The following is an 18,057-nucleotide window of genomic DNA, read 5'->3' on the forward strand; positions in this document are numbered from 1 at the left end:
TTGGGAAATATCAATTAATTAATTAATTAATTTCGATTTCGACTTGATTAGTGTCTTGTTGAAGTGGTAAATAATATTTAAGTAGTTTCTCTAGCATTGTTTGAAGCATCAAAACAATGCCATGATGCATGCTAGCTCATTAAACATCTATAGAAATGTTGATTAAGAAAGGAATATAGTACTTTAAATTATAAACAATAATCCTTCCAACAATACAAACTATACCCCTTTGAATTGACAACTTGCCAAACACTTGGAGAAATTTCTTATGGATAAGTAAAGTAAGACTTGTATTCTTGCATATTTTGTTCAATGTCTTATTGAGGTGGTGGTGGTGGTAGTGGCAGAGCTAGGATTTAAATATTGGGGGACCAATAGCTGAAAAAGATATGAAATTACATACCAATTTCCAAGTTTTATATAAAACTTCAATGAAGTTAATGAGAATTTTGAGGCCACAGCCACCTCTGGTCTTTGCCATGAGTGCCTCTCCAAACCAAATTAGATATGATTAAATTATAAATATTTAGCTCTATAATGTAACTCTTAAATACTTATGTATTTGATATACTTATATTTTCTATTTCAATCCACTCGTGCATAGAGAATCGAAACTCTCTATTATCACTCCATACAAACAATCCTATATAGAAGTGCAAATATCGCTATCACAATGGTATTTGCAATATTTTTGTACACGAGGTGGGAGTCAACAATAAAACGCGAATAACATTAATATTTAACTCATCATTGAAATATCAACATTTCTAAACAAACTTTTAAAATCTTAAGTCTTAGACATGAAAATGTTGTCGGGCCACCAAAAAAAAAAAAGTATAAGTTAAATAAATTTTAGCTCACTAGGACACTAATTAGTGCTTTGGCATCATCATGTGCGTCATATTATCAAATCATCATCATGCACATCACATCACCAAGGCCCATTTTTTCCACAAAATGTATTACAATATTTTTTTCATGACTTTTCACTATTATAAAGTTCAAAATCATTTAAAAATAATAATGACACGTTTTGAAAACAAAAAATAAAATAAAAAACATTTTGGGGTGGGTCGGGTCCATGAACCCCTAGGCCCTAATGTAACGTGGATAATGGGCATTGGTAAATTGGTAATTAATTTGTTCCCATCCCTTCATGATTGATTTTCCATCCGATCTGATCTCAAGCGGATAAGGGGTGGGTGGAGAGGAGGGCTTATGCGTCGACAGCTGGTGGATAGTTGCGTCAACAACAGGACGTCAGCTGCGGGCAAGAGGCCTAGTCGGCACGTCGACGGCAGAGGGACCCACCGTGGACTGACTGACGTGGATTTTGGTTCTTGAGATAGATGTACTTGAGAGAGAGTTGACGCAGTAGCTCACTTGTCCACACAAGTTGGCCATCCGTACTGCAGAGTCTAATGAGAAAAGTGCGTTGCTTTTCCTTCTTTTTTCTAGATTTTTCACACATAACATGTCTGTTTATTGTGTTTTGCGGAAAAAACATTGGAGTAATGTTTTGCATGACGGTGATAGCGCATGGTATTAATAATTCACTCATATTACTAATAATATTACAGGCGTAACTATTTGGACTATATTTTCTGATCACTTCTATAATATAGGTAAATCATATATACACTAATAGAGCCTACCTTTATTAAAGAGGTGGTAATAATGTAGTCATTAAATATGATCCAAATAACATTATTGTAATATTATACTCTGTGGGCACATTTGGTAGACCATACTACAACAGAATTTGGCTATTTAGCACTAACCACATCTATAACATAAACGAATCATGTCATCCACCCAGTTATAACAATTGTTTTTAGTTTAAACAATAGGGAAAGAGGATTTCTCTTACACACATATACATACAATTAAAAAGTTATAAGAGTTTGAACCTGAAACCTCTTGTTCGCAAATTAAGACCATTTTCTATTGGTGTAGGCCTGTTGGCCTAACCAATTATAACATTTGATTTGGTGTTTTTATTAACCAAACAATCTTTTTATACACTGGAAAAATGAAAATGATAGGAAGCATAAGTAAATTAATGGGTGGGGGAATTGGGAATGGTCCACCTCTTTAGTGCGAGCATGGCATATTGCTGCTTCAAAATAAAGTATTAAATACAATGCAATAGCTAACTAGTGCCAAAATAAATTGTTTATTAAGTCTCAAATATCATCCATATCAACAACACGTTTGGATGGATTGTGCGCCTCTGCAAGTAGCCATTCAAATGGACGTATTAGGTGGTGGAGTTCCTAAAGGCTCCTTTTTCTTTGTCTGTTTTTCTTACCATTTTTTTTAATCCAAAAAAAAAAAAAAAACAAGAGTTGTGAATTTTTGTTGTCGCCAATCAGTCCACACATGTTCACATATTGATATGACCTAATAATATACAAACATTACGTAATAATATGCCAATCAGTCCACACATGTTCACATACATGTTCACATATTGATATGGACCTAATAATATACAAACATTACGTAATAATATGCCAATCAGTCCACACATGTTCACATATTAATGTGCGAATCAGTCCACCATGTCAACCAGTTTACATACATACCTTGCACCGCTGTTGTAAATCATTTGCTTTGGGATATATTTTGCAAAAAAACATCAGAGTTGTTTTGTATTTGCAACCTATCACATACGATTTTGTGTTTATCTTTCTTATCACATAATTTGACTGAAATTTTTATAACTGGAATGCAATCGATATTTCAGAGCAAACTAAGTTTTATAATATATATTATCTGTATATATAAAGCAAAAGGCAGATAATAATGAAATATCAAAATGCCAAAAAATGCCATTAGTTAATGCAAATATTAAGAATTGAAATTATTAATTAAAGAAGGATAATATGGTAAATTTATACTTTTTCATATTAAATTTTTTTTTAAAAGAAAAATCAGATAATGGATTCTATTTTTATGAAACACAACTATCCATTATCTTTGTTAATTCTAAAATAATTTTAAATTTTTTAAAAAAAGCTTCTCATATTTACAAAAAACCGTGCAAAAAGACTAATATATATATATATATGGTGATAAGTTTTGTGTTCACTAAATTTCTTGGTGTAGACTTGCCAGACTAAAATTGTTTGACTATCCAATTAAAGTTCAACTTAAAACGGCTCATATAAAAGTTTAGCCATCAGAGTTTAAAAGTGAATAATGCTTATTAATATTGTGCTTTAGTCAATAGACATCGCAATATAAATAAAAAATACGAATCATATGTTTCATGTCGTTGATTGTGAAAGCGAGGCCAATCAAAACCAATTTTGTTTTGTTGCCCATAAAAAACGACAAAACAAAAATAACGAATCTAATAATACGACGGAAAGTTGGATTTGGGAGATTAGCATTATTTATCGGACGTAAAATGTTATGGCGCGATATCCACTATCCACTCCAGTCAACGCATATCCTCTGTTTTCGTCAACGGTTCCACTGCTGCCACTGAAAATGCAAGTGTGGTTTGGTGTGTTAGCGTTCAACGATGTATAAAGACCTGGGAACATTGCGCACAATTCGTTAACACGATACGAATTTGTAAAAAAAATTCAGTATTTAGATCCAAATTATCGTGTTGTGTTAATATCGTGTTGATCCATTAATTACTCATTGCTAGCACAATTCGTTAACACGATACGAATTTGTAAAAAAAATTCAGTATTTAGATCCAAATTATCGTGTTGTGTTAATATCGTGTTGATCCGTTAATTACTCATTAAGCTAACAGATCGATTCTGTGTTTATTCGCGAATACACGAACCTACCTGTTAAGTGGGGGTAATTTTGTACCCATCCATCCCACAGCCACAACAACCCTGTCCGCAAATCCAATCGGAGCAACACCCTCATTGGCCAAATCCAATCGCACCACCACCCCATCACCAACCTTAATTTGAAAAATCCCTTCATACTATTCTTCTTTTTGTCTTTTTAATCGAAACTTTAAAAAAAAAAATTGCAGCTTGGGATTTGAATATGGAACTTTGAAAATAGGATGAATGTTAGTCGTGCTTATGATAGTTTTGGGGGGAGAGAGAGAGAGAGAGAGAGAGAGAGAGAGAGATGTGTGATTGGTGAAGAAGGTTGGGATGGGGCGAAGCTATTGAGTTTGGGGGTGGGGTTGGTGATGGCTGGAGGGTGGTCAAGATTAATGGTGTGGGTTGGGCATTTTTTATTGATTGAGTAGCCACATCTTCTTCTTCATGATTGATTGAGTAATTAGGATTAGGGGAGAATGAGAGAAAGGGGAGAGGGACTGCGCAGTGGTTTTGTGCTTGGTTTCAATTTTTTTTTTTTTCAGTTTTAATATATTTTTTATTTCTTAACAGTTGAAATGGGTCGTGTTGTGTGATTCGCAAATTGTAATGGATCATGTTTGTGTTTGATATTTTCCACCCATTTTCTTAACGGGTCGTGTCGTGTCAACTCGTTAAGAAAAGCGGGTTGACACGAACACTACTAACACGACACGAATGTCAGGTCTAGATGTACATATCATCCTCTCCTTATTTCTTCTACATTTGTCTCCCTTGCGTAATAAGTGATATAAGAAGAAGACTTATTTACTGTAGTACTCCCTGAAACTTTGGTCCACTTAACCTCTTTGACCAAGGTTTTGTGTTCCACTTTGCCCCATGTTGTTATCTTCATTCATAACTCCGTCAATTTTGATGACGTGGTAGGGCTATTTTAGTCTTTTACTACAAGTAATGATGTGTCATGTGCAGACTCCATTTTTTTTCCCCTTAAAGTGGACTAAAATATTAATTAAAAAATTACTTTTTTAATTAAAAAATTATTATAAAAAAATTATCTTCTTCTTCATCTCTCTCTTTTCCCCAGCAACCACCACACACAAACCCCTCCTACTCCCCACTACCACCTCTTATATCCATCCACCATATAAACCACCAGCACCACCATACCCACATATCCAAACATCAAAACCTACCATCTAAATCACCATACTCACTATAGAGATTGAAGAATTTAAGGAATTGTTTTGAAGATCAAGGTACTGGAACTCCCTGAGTTGGCCTATAGAGGATGAAAATTTTCCTTCAAGTGGATTTTGAAGTAGTTGAAGACCATATATCAAACCAATATCTTCAGGAATTGGGCCACTAAAGTGGTTCACTGTTAAATGGAGGCATTTAAGATTGGGAAAGTTTTATGGCAGTGGTCCTTGGAAATGTTTAATTGAGAGATTGAGATATTCAAGATGGCCTAAATTGGCAAATGCATGTCTTGGTATTTGGCTAGCAAAAAAATTCCAGACAAGTCCAGGAACATCAAGTTCCCACATTCATATATAATGAAACGACCTGACCCAATTTCAACTTTGGAATCCAATAAACTGCTTAAAACGACACTGATAACGTGGGTCGTAAATGACCAAATTGTCCTAAAAAAGAATACAACCGAGAGACTTTGATTCGTGGCTGCACTTGATAATTGTAGGTCGCCTACGCACTTTCTCGAAAGATCAAGCCACACGTAGTTCTTTCTTCTGCTCGACCAGAATCGAACTATTTATCAGAAACCAAGTTCTAGAGTTGGCATTCCCGAGTATCCGGGACTCCGTTTTACGATCCATCAAATAGTATACGATCCTGGAATTACCTAGATCAACATACCGAACATGACTACGATCCAACAGTTCAAACCTCAACCCAGTAAATCACACACTAGGCGAGATCCGTTCGGGGTCCAAACGTTATCCGAATTAAGATCCGCGAAATCCTATGCGCTCGTGGGGACTAGAAGATTATTCTAGGGCTGACTCGGTCCCCACCGCTGCCCACGCCGCCACACGCTGGCAGTGGTGCCCAAAGCGATAACACTACCGGAAAAACTCTAAACCACGGCTCAAGACTCTATCCTAGGTATAACACTCTATTTGGAGCCACTTTTGTTCTTGGACCTACCCCAAAAACTGGCCGGAAGTGGCCAAAATCTCAACCCGAAATTCGACTAAACTTTGGATCCAAGATCGAGTTATCTATGCTAGAAATTCTGAAATCCTACCCAACCAGCGGCTAGGGCTCAAGAAATAAATGAGTTTCCATACTGGATCACCGGAAATGGTGGCGGATGACGGAGAACGAGCCGCAAAAGTTTACAAAAATCGCCGAACACCGCTGCTTTATTGGTGCTTTCCAACTACCACAGAGGCGGATCGGGGCAGCAAAAGGCTGGGACCGGAAGAGAGAAGTGTGGTGGTTCTAACGAAACTGGTCTTGCTCGAATCGGGGTCGGTTGAGAGAAAACACCTCCAGAAATCGCCGCCCTCCTCAAATGCACTGGTTTATAAAATCTAAACTTCGAAATATTTATGGTTATGCCACTGAACTTCTTTTGATCGTAACTCCTTCGTTACAACTCCAATTCCCGAGTCCACTACATGTCTACGGACTCATTTCGCGCGCTCTACGCAACTGAAATCCCTAAATTCCTTCCCGGTCAAAAAGTCAACTTTGAAACTAATAAAATATTCTAGGGGTATAAGTGTCTTTTATCTTTTACCAGAATAAATTAATAATTAAATATTAATTAAGGATCCGGGTTGTTACATATAAATTTTGGCCAATCCAAATCCGTCGTTGATGGAGGTTGTGTTTTTAGGAGTAGACTAAGGGTTTGGGCTGATGGGTTGTGCTGGAAAAAAAGGTAGGTCTGAATAAAGGGCTAGGGAAGGGGGAGGTAGTGGTAGAGTGGGTGACTATGTGGATGTCGGAACTAAGCTTGAGAGAAGAGAAAGGAACAAAGAGACAGGTGGGGCTGTCTTGAAGTTATGTGGTGGGAGGGTGGTAAGGGTTGGTTGCTAGGTAGGTGATGTTGGGTAGGGTTAGAGTGGTGGTGGTGAGGGTGGCTTTAGGGTGGTGGTGGTGAGGGTGGCTTTGGGTTGGGTAGGGGTTGTGGTCTGATGGTGTAAAGTTAGGGGAAGGGGAAGGGACGACAAAGAGAGAGATGGAGAAGAATAGATTTTTTTAATATTAATTTTTTTACATTTTTGAATTTTTTTTTATATTAACAAGTAATTACATTATTTAATTATTTAATTTTAATTATTTATTAATATTTAAGTCTACTTAAGCAGAAAAAGTGGGGACTGCATTTGACACATCATCACTTATGGTAAAAAGACTAAAATAGTCATGCCACATCATCAAAATTAACGGAGTTATTAATGGAGATAACGGTAGAGGGCAAACTATAACACCAAACCTTGGTCAAGGGGTTTAAGTGGGCCATTTTAACTTTTGGGGGGTAAAATGAGATTTAACCAAAGTTTCAGGGGGTATTACAGTAAATAAGCCTAAGAACAATGATAAGAAAAAAATGACATATGCATCCGGTGCACCAATGGCGAACTTATAAATTTTTTAGCGGATGTGCAATTTTGAAAGGCTAAAAGCTTTATTAAAAAAAAATGAATAAAATAAACAAATTATAATTGATCATACCTCTAGTCGTGTTGAATTTCCTACTGAATACCAATCATAAGAGCCAAATTTAAAAAGAAAAAGAAAAAAGAGGCACAACCAATTATAATTTGGTCTTTCAAAAAAAGAGGCACAAAAAAAGGGGAACAAAAACAAAGTGAAAAAAAAACCAAGCACAGTAAACTTACTTTTGGTGAAGAAGGAAAAGAAACACAACAATAGCAACCCAATTGATTTCATTCTTTTTAAAATCTTTTTGTAATTCTTGTTTAAATAAGAACGAAAAACATGTTTAAAGACTTTTTAAAGCCCACGAAATGTAGGCCTAAGCATGTTGTTGAAAGCCCATGAATTGCAGTCTGCCTCATCTTAAGTTCTTTTTTTGTCCGCCCAAAACAACGCTGCTTTGGCCAGAACTTAAAAAAAAAAATATATATTAGGTGTACACCACTGCAGTAGCAAAGTAATGCAAGAAACATAATTTGGCTAAATCATTTTGTTGAACACCTGGAGTGCACAACCACCAGCTGAGCAGAGGTGCAATTTGAACCACCTACAATGGTTTTTCCGTCAAGGGGAGGTTCAATTGCACATCCTTGTGCCTTAATAGGTCTCCCACTGCGGTGCACGTAAATTTTTCACAACATGTAGCATATATGGCAGTTTTTCTTGAAAATTGTATATGTAGTGTTTTCAAAGTAATTAGAGTTATTTGAACTCATGTTGAATTTGTTGTAACACAAAGCATGACGGCAAAATCTATCTTCTATGAGCATTTATGAATGACAAAAAAGAACATAACCGGCTGAACATTTGAAACAAATTACAAGAGGCGAATCTAGAATTATGAGGTTGGAGGCCAATATGTAAAATACTAATATAAAAGATACATACATATTCATATATTAATGTGAAATCTGTTGAAGTCAAATATTTTAAAGTTATTAATACAAATTTGTTGGATGGAGGCCATTTACTCAAAACTAACAAGATTTCTTTAATTTCTATCTTATAACTATAACATGTGATATTTTTCTTTGATACAAACGATATTAGAAAATGGGGACACGAACACATTGCCTCAAGTATTTATCTTCTACCCATTTCTATCTTATAACAAATTGCTATCTTTAAATTTTCCTCTATTGTCACTCCTTAATATCTTGATTTTCCTTCCCGTAAAGTTCTCTACTTCCGCTTTCCACTCTGTGAATTTAATGAAGACCTCAGATTTCTCCATCATGAAATAGACCCAAACCTTCATAGAAAAATCATCTAATAACGTGACGTAGTAGCGAGCTCCACCCAATGATTTGATTGGTGCAGGCCCCCACACATCCAAGTGAATATAATCAAGTACTCCCATGCTCATATTATCTTTGTCTTGCTGCTTGAATGCCACCTTTGATTGCTTCCCTATGGTACAATATTTACAGAACTCAAGTTTACAATTGTGCACTCCCTTCAAAAGCTTCCGCACTCTTACATGACTCGCTCACTAATATGCACTAGCCTCTAATACCAGAAATAAGTCTCATCTTCTAGTCATTCTTGGTAGATATAGCTACTCCACTACTCACCGTTATACCACATAGTCATGGGCGGAACTACCCAGTGGGCTACACTAAGCTGTAGCCCAAGTAGCTTTTTGGAAAAGAAAATATTAAACCTATATAACCCATTGGCTGATGCTATCATCTTATGGCTTCTTGGCAGTTTCTCACTTAAAGAAGTATGCAAGTTTGAAGTCCCACATGTTGAAGAATATAAGTCCCACATCAAAAACTTGACTAAATAAAATACCATATATAATGAATGATTCCACTACTAATATCACCGATGTCTTTTGTAATAAAACCACACACCTACTGGGCTTTGTAAGTGGTTAAGTTGGGAACAATATTGGTGTTGTTGGTAGTGAGCCGATGGCCCATCTCTCTGAATTTAACATCACATAAAGAAATAAATACCCTACTATCCTAATTGGTCCCACATAATGAAGTATCCTTGATTATAATAAACTATGTCAAAATAAAAAATATACATGTGAAACTTAGCCTAGCAGCGGTCCTAAAAAAATACATGCTCCTTTTTGTATTCTTTGTTACGAAAGTCTCATTGGTAAAATTTTTATCCCTAACTCTCCAATTTTAATATTTTCATTGATTTGTCTTCATAAGAGAAAGATTTATCTCAATGAAATTGACCTTTATACTAATAAGATGAAACAAAAATGTCACAAATATATCATTTGATAGATAGTTTGATTCGCAACAAGATGGATTCATATGACAATAACAAAACATTTCAATTCTCTCAAGGATCTCAGGGCACAACTTCAATAGGTACACTTTCAATTATGTTGTTAAACATATATTCATTTTGATAATATGTATTTTTTTTATTGCATCTAATATGTATTTTATTTATGTTAAATCTTGTTGGAAATTAGTCAATGTAGCTATAAATTGCATGATTTATATGATTTAATGTATATTTTTGTTTTAGCCTAAAAATTTAGCTAGCCCACCCTTCGAAAAATTCCTTGTTCCGCCCTTGCATATAGTTGATATAGGCAGTTAGGTTGAATCTACCACTTCATAACTACAAGTGAACCCTTTGAGATTATGAGCTTTCCTTCCAGGGCCTTATAGGAATAGCCATTCTTGTCGTAAGTACCAAGGAAGATGAGATTCTTCTTCAATTTTGGTATGTACCTAACTATGCTGTCGTACATCTTCACCTTCATAGTACTCTTGCCTTCGACTCTACAAATCGAGTCGTTCCCCATCACAACTTTGCCGTAGTTGTCAACCTCATACGTGTCAAACCAAAATTTATTTGAACACATATGATATGAGCATATGGAATCCAAAATTCAATCAGAAGATAAAAACCTAGAAGAAATAGAAAGTTTTTAAGTATTAACAATGGTATCAATAAATAAAAGCTCACCGTTGCCATCCTCAGAGACCTCGACATCATCCGACTTCTTCTCTTTGTTTATCTCTATATGTAGGACAATTCTTCTTCCAATGATATTTTTGACCCATACTTAAAACAATCGTCTTTCGCCCTAAGTTTTGATCTTCCCCTATTGCTCAAAACGACATTGTCATCCGACTTATAAACTTCATCCAACCTTTGCAAGTCTGCAATACACCTATTAAAAGTGCTAACGTGCTCCATCATGTTTGCGCCGTCCTTCATCTTTAGAGAGTGAAGCTCTTTCTTCAAGAAAAGCTTGTTGGACAACGATCTTGATGCAAACATCTCTTCAAGTTTCTCCCATGTCTGCTTTGCGGTGTCTTCCATTACATTACACAACACGTCGTCAGTGAGATGTTGTTTGATGAATCCTTTAGCAAGCTCGTCTAGGTCTTCCCACTCTGTATTCGTCATGATTTTAGACTTTTTTACCTTGCTTACCAAGACTACGCCTACCTTGCTGCTTAAGGACATACCTTATCCTCTTTTGCCAAAGCATAAAGTTCTCCTTATCGATGAACAGCTTCAACTCGACCTTCACTTTCACCACTTGTGGTGTCTTCTTCTAGGAGTTCTCTCCCCTCATTGTCATTTGCAATCGTCAACACACTGCTGCTTTTAAAGTTGGAAGAGCACTTAGGCATAAACTTATACTCGCCGTAATTGAGGCTCTAGTACCACTTGTTGTGTGAAAACACTTCAACACCTTGTCGTTGATAGAATACGCAACTACCACATATAAGCCACACAAAGATAAAGCACACACACACCAATTGAAAAGTAAACACACGCACATAGAACAGAAGAATTTATAGAGGTTCAACATTTTGCCTACATCCTTTTCAGTTATCCTCAAGAAATTCATTAGTAAGAAAGAACTCCTTTGGTTACAATGAAGAACCCCCTTTGTTCTCTCACAAACCCTAATTCACTTTTCTCTCCCCTTAGTTCAAATCCAGTGCTAAAGTGCTTATTTATAGTTCATAGGACTTAAGTACAAACCTACTAGGAATAGAAGACTTAACCAAGCCTAAGTAGGCTAGAAAAAAAAAAAAATCCCAAAATGCATGTAAAATACCAAAACATGTTGAGCAAAAAAATACACACCGCGACCGGTCGCTACAGAACCTCTAAGTTTGGTCCAATTGCGACCTCTGCTATCGGGACTATGGGACTGGTCGGTTCTGAAACCAGACAAGGCCCCCTACACAAGATGAGCTAAACATGATTACATGAAGAAAGAAAAACAGACGTGCGAAATTCAAGGAAAAAAACAAAGAACACATGCTTCAATAATTGTAACCTACTTGACTTAATCAGTATAGAATGGGGAAGCTACTGCCACATGTAAATTAGAGGTGTCAAATAGGACGGGCAAGCCCAACATGATAAAAGTTCGGCCTGTTTAAATGGGAAACGGCACGAGCACGAATATTAGTGGGCCGTGCTTGGCACGACACGAGAGCTTGGGCCGTGTTGAGATCAAAAAATTAGGTCCAATGGATCGGGCTGCCCTGCAACCACACATAGGCGATACTTGGCCCAAACCCGAGCCCGCTTCAAGCACGGCCCGAGCCCATCACGAATCTCTACCTCCTTATCTTTTTTTCATTATTTTATTATTACCTTACACTATTTAATAATAAAATCACTGACTTGGTTTATATATATATATATATATATATTATGTTATATTATATAGTAACGTATAGATGCCAATGGCATCTCCAAGCCCCTTCTTCGTGTTTAGTTTCTTTGTTGTTGGGCCTTAGCCCTCTTGTTACCAAAAACTATTAATAGTAATGTATACTATATATATTGCACATATCTTTCTTTATATTTTACTAATTGTTGTAAATGCATGAGTTGGTGGATGACCACCATACCTCTTAGCATTCACCATTTCTAATTCTATATAACCTATGCACTAAATACCATAGTTATGGGCTTGTAACTTATGAGTTGTTAATGTGTTCTTACCATTGTAAGCCTATAAATAAGAGGGCTTATCCAAGATGAGATATACAAGTTGATTAAATAATTTCTATTGTCTTTCTCTACTTTCCAATTCTCTATACAATTTTTCCTTAGTTATATAACACGTTATCAGCACGAATTCTCTTTCAAAATCCAGTTGAGTGCCTCGATCAAATCCCTTTGCTTTACTCATCCTCTACTTGAGGTTTTCTGGGCAATTGTGTTTTCATGATTTCCTTGTGTGTAAATACAAACTCCCTTTGGTAGCATACTATGTTTACAGAAAACAAACCAACCAGAGAAGAAAATTGAAAATCATTCTAAGATACACAAATCCGAAACAAGGACCAGTCTTGCAAAAGAAACCAGCTGAGGTGTTGAGCTTCTTGGCGTTCAGAGTGAGATATGAACACCCACGAAACAAAGAGATAAGCCTTTTGACTTTTCAATTTATTATTATCACCATCATATCTATACTCATGCTAACATCTAAAGCAAGTATATATGTGCTAGAACTTGTTCTTGTGTGGCAGGTGCAAAAGTAGGAGCATATGGTCAATCCTCCACAAGTAGACCATTTTAATATATTAATCATGGTTTTTGTCGGTTTCACGTTCACATGACGTCATTTTATATCAGTACATATAATATTAATATGGAAAGTTGATGGTAATACAATATGATATATATATATATATGCGGTTTTACTTTATGTATATATACCTATATATATATATGTATAAGTAAATAAAATTATGACTGCCAGAAGCAATTTATGTCCATTTATTATATATTCATGGTTCACATTTATATGAGAACATGATAGTGGTTACACTTCATGTTTGTTACGATGGAGTTGAGAAAAATAAAGGAATTAAGACTCGAAGATCTTGATCCTCAATTATAAAAGGCTTGAAGACCCTAAATTTTATACAATTAAAGGAAAAAACCTGAAGATCCTAAATTCCTATATATCTAAAAGGGTATGAAGATCTCAATTCATGTATAATAAAATATAAGGTTGAAAAATCTACAGCTTTATATAAATATATGTGACCCTGAAGTTCACATCTTAATGAGCTAAACCTGGAGTTTAACATTGAGCAAGTGTAATAATTATAAAACCAGAAGTTCTAAATGATTTTAGTGGAGCGTACTATCATATTACAGTTTTGAGGGTTATAAGTTCCTCAATTCATTTTCAATTAATTAGGACTACAATATCCTAAATTTTCAACCCTTGTAATGTACTTGTATGTGGACATGAAGTTCCTCATTTTTCTCAAAAGCATAGAAGACCAGAAGTTCTTCAATCTCTCTTATTGAAACTATAAGTTTCAACCTATCAGAACCAATTCCATACATACTACTGATATTTGCAGAGTCCCTGAAGAAAGCACTAACAAACTTACGATAGTACAAACCCAGGGTTCATTCAGTTGGACAAAGGATGGATAATCAGATTTCCACTCATCTCAGTTTATGTTACTTTTTCACAATGATTAACTGTAGCTTAAATACTGTAGTTAAAAACAATCTTTCAATTGAACCTCTTGAAAGATGACAGGCTTAAATCTGGAAAGGGGTAACACAAAAAAGAATGAAAAGCTGTAAAAAGAAAACATTGATATGCAAAAAAAAAAAATTTGAAAGAAGAAGAAGAAGAAGCACCTCATTCAAGCACGAGGAGCTTGATGGCTTCTTCAGCTTCGGATCTGAAAGCAACACAGAAGAGAGTTCCTGCAAGCTCCTTCACATGCAAGTAAGTATATAAATATGAGTGTACATGAAGCAAGGGATAAAGAAGTAGAGAGAAGAACGTAAAGGTGTCATCCATATCTTATTTTCCGGTAGATGTTTGTGCAGACATAACAATATTAAACTTAGATTAGAACCATATATGGCACAGTCATATTGAAATGGACCACAGGTGTCACACTATTATCAAACTTATACACACTGGCTATACACTTTAACAAAATTCAACTGAATAGTAGATGTCTTATGGGAAATAAGAGCAGTATACCTCAGGGTCCAGAGCAAACCATCATAAGCATGCACCATATTTGCATCATTCAAAATTCTGCAATATGTTCAATTCCATCAGTACAATAGTGATCAAAACATAAGCAGCTTCACCATTTTATTCAGTGTGCTAACAAGTATACCACAGGTATGGGCCAGAAGTGAAACATTTTACACTTGAGTCAACTCACTGTCCAATAGTAATTGCCTACACAAGCATGCAGGAATACTCAAACTTAAGAAGATATCTAGTCAAGAAACACTTAACTACACAAATGTGCATAGACACTCAACCCAAAAGTGTAATTTGAATTGCATATACACGCAACAACGGCAATTGTTGCCACATAGAGACGCAACTTTCATTCTAGAGGCAAACAGGATCAAACCTTGATCCAACACAGCCACACATTTCAAGGAGTTTGTATCTTTTTTCCCTAAATAATGTGCATATATAGTATACATATATATACTGGATAACAAATATATGGCACAGGATCTAACTTAGAACAAACCAGGTACAAGACTCCAAAGTAGTATACCAACAATTAAAGAGGAGCATTCCAGGTTCCAAATTCATATGTCAAAATTATAAGAACTTGGTTTTCAGTAAAGTTATATTAAAAGAAGTTAAGAGAGAGAGAGAGAAAGAGATCAGAATAAACATTAGTTTGATTAACACTAGATAATGAGACAATTATAACTAACTATAACATGGCATGATGTACCTTTGAAAGCTTGTGCATATGCCCTCGAACCAGTAGATGAAAATATCCTTACTAATATGTGTGTGGTATTTACGAGTCAGAAAACAAAATGAAGCATTCCTGAAATCATTAAACCAGCCCATCATAAGCATCAGTGCCAAACAATAGTTTATCATCCACATTACATTATAGAAAATTATTTTACACTGAAGGAAGTGCAGTATCATTCACAAATAGAGCCTGTGCACAAAATACTACACAAAGAAACTAAACTACAAACATAAACAGTCAGCCTAAACTTACCACAACCATTTTCCTTTCATGAGAGCCTCTCTTAAATGGGCAGCAGCATGCTCTCTCTTGACCCGCTTTTCAGTTGATGGTGCTTTAGTCATGTTAGTACAAGCCTGAAGAGTGAAATCGCCTTTTTTATGTTTTTTTTTATAGGAAACAAGAACTTCATTGAAAAGGAAAAATATGAGATGCCAAAAAGGAGATCAGCCATAAACCAGGATCATCAGTCTCAAGAAAGCAAAGGAGAAAAAGTGCAACAAATTTTCTGCTTCTCCAAGTGTTTAAATCAGTTGTTTGAGAAACAAAACTTGCACTCAAGACCTACTCCAACCTCACTCCACCTTAAACCACTTTTTCCAAAATTGAAGCAACATATACAAGAGTGTGGAATTCATAATTTCATACATATTAAGAATTGGAATATTGCCTTAAGGCAAACCGACAAAAACTAGCAGAACTTTGGCAATGTCGACATAAGCTTTGAAGGATGGAACCCAAAAATAAAAATCCAAATCATTGTAAAGAAATTTGCGACACCACAGTGAAGATATTAAGATTAGGCAAGTTCCACTATGAGATGAAAGTGGAGTAGTTACCCGATAAAGTACAGCGGCTGCAAGCTCAACCAGACCACAATGTGAGCTACTCAAAGTACCAAACTTGTCATCTTTAGTTGCATCAGTCCTGCACATAGTTGAAACCACAAACGTAAGCTTCTATCAGGAATACCATAAGAGGAAAAGTAAAAAAAAAAGTTTATAATAACAAGGAAAAAAAAGAGTGGAAAGGAAAAAGGAAAAAACCCACCTAGGCACATTAGCATTGGATATATAGCTTTGATTTAGCTCCTTGTAAACTATGTCTAGAAGTTGATGTACCAAAATGCTCCCATCAGTAGCACCTCTAGTAATATTCAGCTGTAACCTTGCATAAAGAATAAGTACATCCTGCAAAAGAAAAAAATACAAATGCAAACACAGATAGCAATCAGGATACTCAAATACATACAAATAAACTGCCGAAATTTCTTTGAAATGCATTAAAAACCTTAAGGGCTCGATCATGGGTTGTCAGCCAACACCGGAACACAAATTGCTGCACGGCATTATGGATCTCCATCCAGATATATGTAAATATATATCCAAAGTTCATCATTTTTATTGAGATTAATATTAATATGAACCTTAAGTTCATACCTTATCAAGAACCTGCAGTTCTTGCATAACATATATGATATTTTAATTTGAACCTGAAGTTCATAATCAATTTTTTTTGAAAAATGATATATTTATCATGTTTTCCACAATGGAATCAAAATATTGTAACCAAATTCTAATTGGAACTTTCGAGTTCCTTGGTTCTTAATTTTAATTATTTTTATATGTAATTTGAACCAGTAGTTCAAAGCACAAAATAAGAAGATAAGACCATTCGGAAGAATGGCATGTAAGCAATCGTTCCATAAGAACAACATGTTTTATGTACAAAAGAGTATTCCAGAAGAACGACTTGCATTATGTACAAAATATCATTCTAGAAGAATGACTTGGATTACATACAAAAGACCATTCTAAAGGAAAGACTTGAATCATTCTGATATGTATCTATTTCTAAATGATTAAATACAGTGCAAATTCTGAAGATTGCAAGTTGAATACATTGATAATACATTGCATAAATTAAAGTCCCAGAATGACAACCCATTAACATGTCAATATTAATATAATGCACGCCGAATGCATTAAGGTTCTTGAAGGACAATACTTATGACATGAATTAAGGTCCCCGAAGGACAATACTTATGACATTCTTGGTATTATTTTGATGAGACCAAAATTCCCGTCGTTAGGGAGATTTAGTTGTTCCTGAAAGAACAAATGACGCCGTGAATGATTATGAAATGTATTTATTATTGTCTCATCAAACAAATTGGTATAAAAGATAAATGCCAGAAGCATATTCAAACACAAAAAGGATTGTAAGTCAAATGACAAGAAGCATATACAGACACAAAGTAAGTGACTACTAATAGCCAATTTGTTGCATACCTGAAGCTTGACAAATTTATAGATTGCAAAAACTGAACTCCCATAAAGTGTTAGATGCCTGAAGCATCACAGATCTATAGGTTCAAAAGACTTAACTCCTCAGAAGATGAGATTAATTGCAAAATTTAAGCCTTATTCAAAATAACGCTCTAGAAGAGGTTATGATCCACATTATATAAATTATATATCTTAGAAGAGATATTTGTCCATGAAGTGACAATGAAAGCCTCTGAAGTGGCACTGGTACCAGAAAATAATGAAAGCAATGAGATACTTATAAATTATGCATGCACATGCACATGAGAATCATGGGATCATGAATTGATGATATATTGGTTTGTTGTACGTACTAACGTTATTAAGGGCTACACATGATGATATTGCACCACTTGTTATAATTGTCGACAAATGTAAATAAAGATTGGCCAACTGGAAGAGGCAGTCGAGTAAAGTTGGATATTTCCGGAAAAAGTGCAATGATTGAACCTATAGTTAAAACACCAAAAGGATATAAAAATGTATATG

The 18,057-nt window shown here is 35.3% G+C and overlaps 1 protein-coding gene across 1 annotated transcript; it reads right to left on the reverse strand.

Annotated features, from left to right (window-relative positions):
- Nucleotides 1–14,027: 14,027 nt before the first annotated feature.
- LOC148915601 (serine/threonine-protein kinase ATM-like) lies at nt 14,028–16,603 on the reverse strand. The gene is made up of 8 exons (XM_089041960.1): nt 16,532–16,603; nt 16,292–16,431; nt 16,081–16,168; nt 15,494–15,597; nt 15,212–15,310; nt 14,485–14,541; nt 14,130–14,208; nt 14,028–14,033 (listed from the first exon to the last, which is right to left on the reverse strand). The coding sequence occupies exons 1-8, from the start codon at nt 16,601–16,603 to the stop codon at nt 14,028–14,030; spliced, it is 645 nt and encodes a 214-aa protein (XP_088898086.1).
- Between the last annotated feature and the right edge of the window lie 1,454 nt (nt 16,604–18,057).

The sequence above is a fragment of the Prunus mume genome, linkage group LG7 (genome assembly GCF_029339155.1).
Source record: "Prunus mume cultivar Tortuosa linkage group LG7, ASM2933915v1, whole genome shotgun sequence".
NCBI lineage: Eukaryota > Viridiplantae > Streptophyta > Magnoliopsida > Rosales > Rosaceae > Prunus > Prunus mume.

What these genes read in the sequence shown, in the direction of transcription:
- LOC148915601 (XM_089041960.1), bottom strand. Translation starts at nt 16,603, where the DNA reads ATGGAGATCCATAATGCCGTGCAGCAATTTGTGTTCCGGTGTTGGCTG. An exon ending in CCCATGATCGAGCCCTTAAG is followed by an intron (nt 16,432 to 16,531) that starts GTTTTTAATGCA and finishes TTTCTTTTGCAG; the next exon opens with GATGTACTTATTCTTTATGC. An exon ending in ATATGCACAAGCTTTCAAAG is followed by an intron (nt 14,542 to 15,211) that starts GTACATCATGCC and finishes AACATATTGCAG; the next exon opens with AATTTTGAATGATGCAAATA.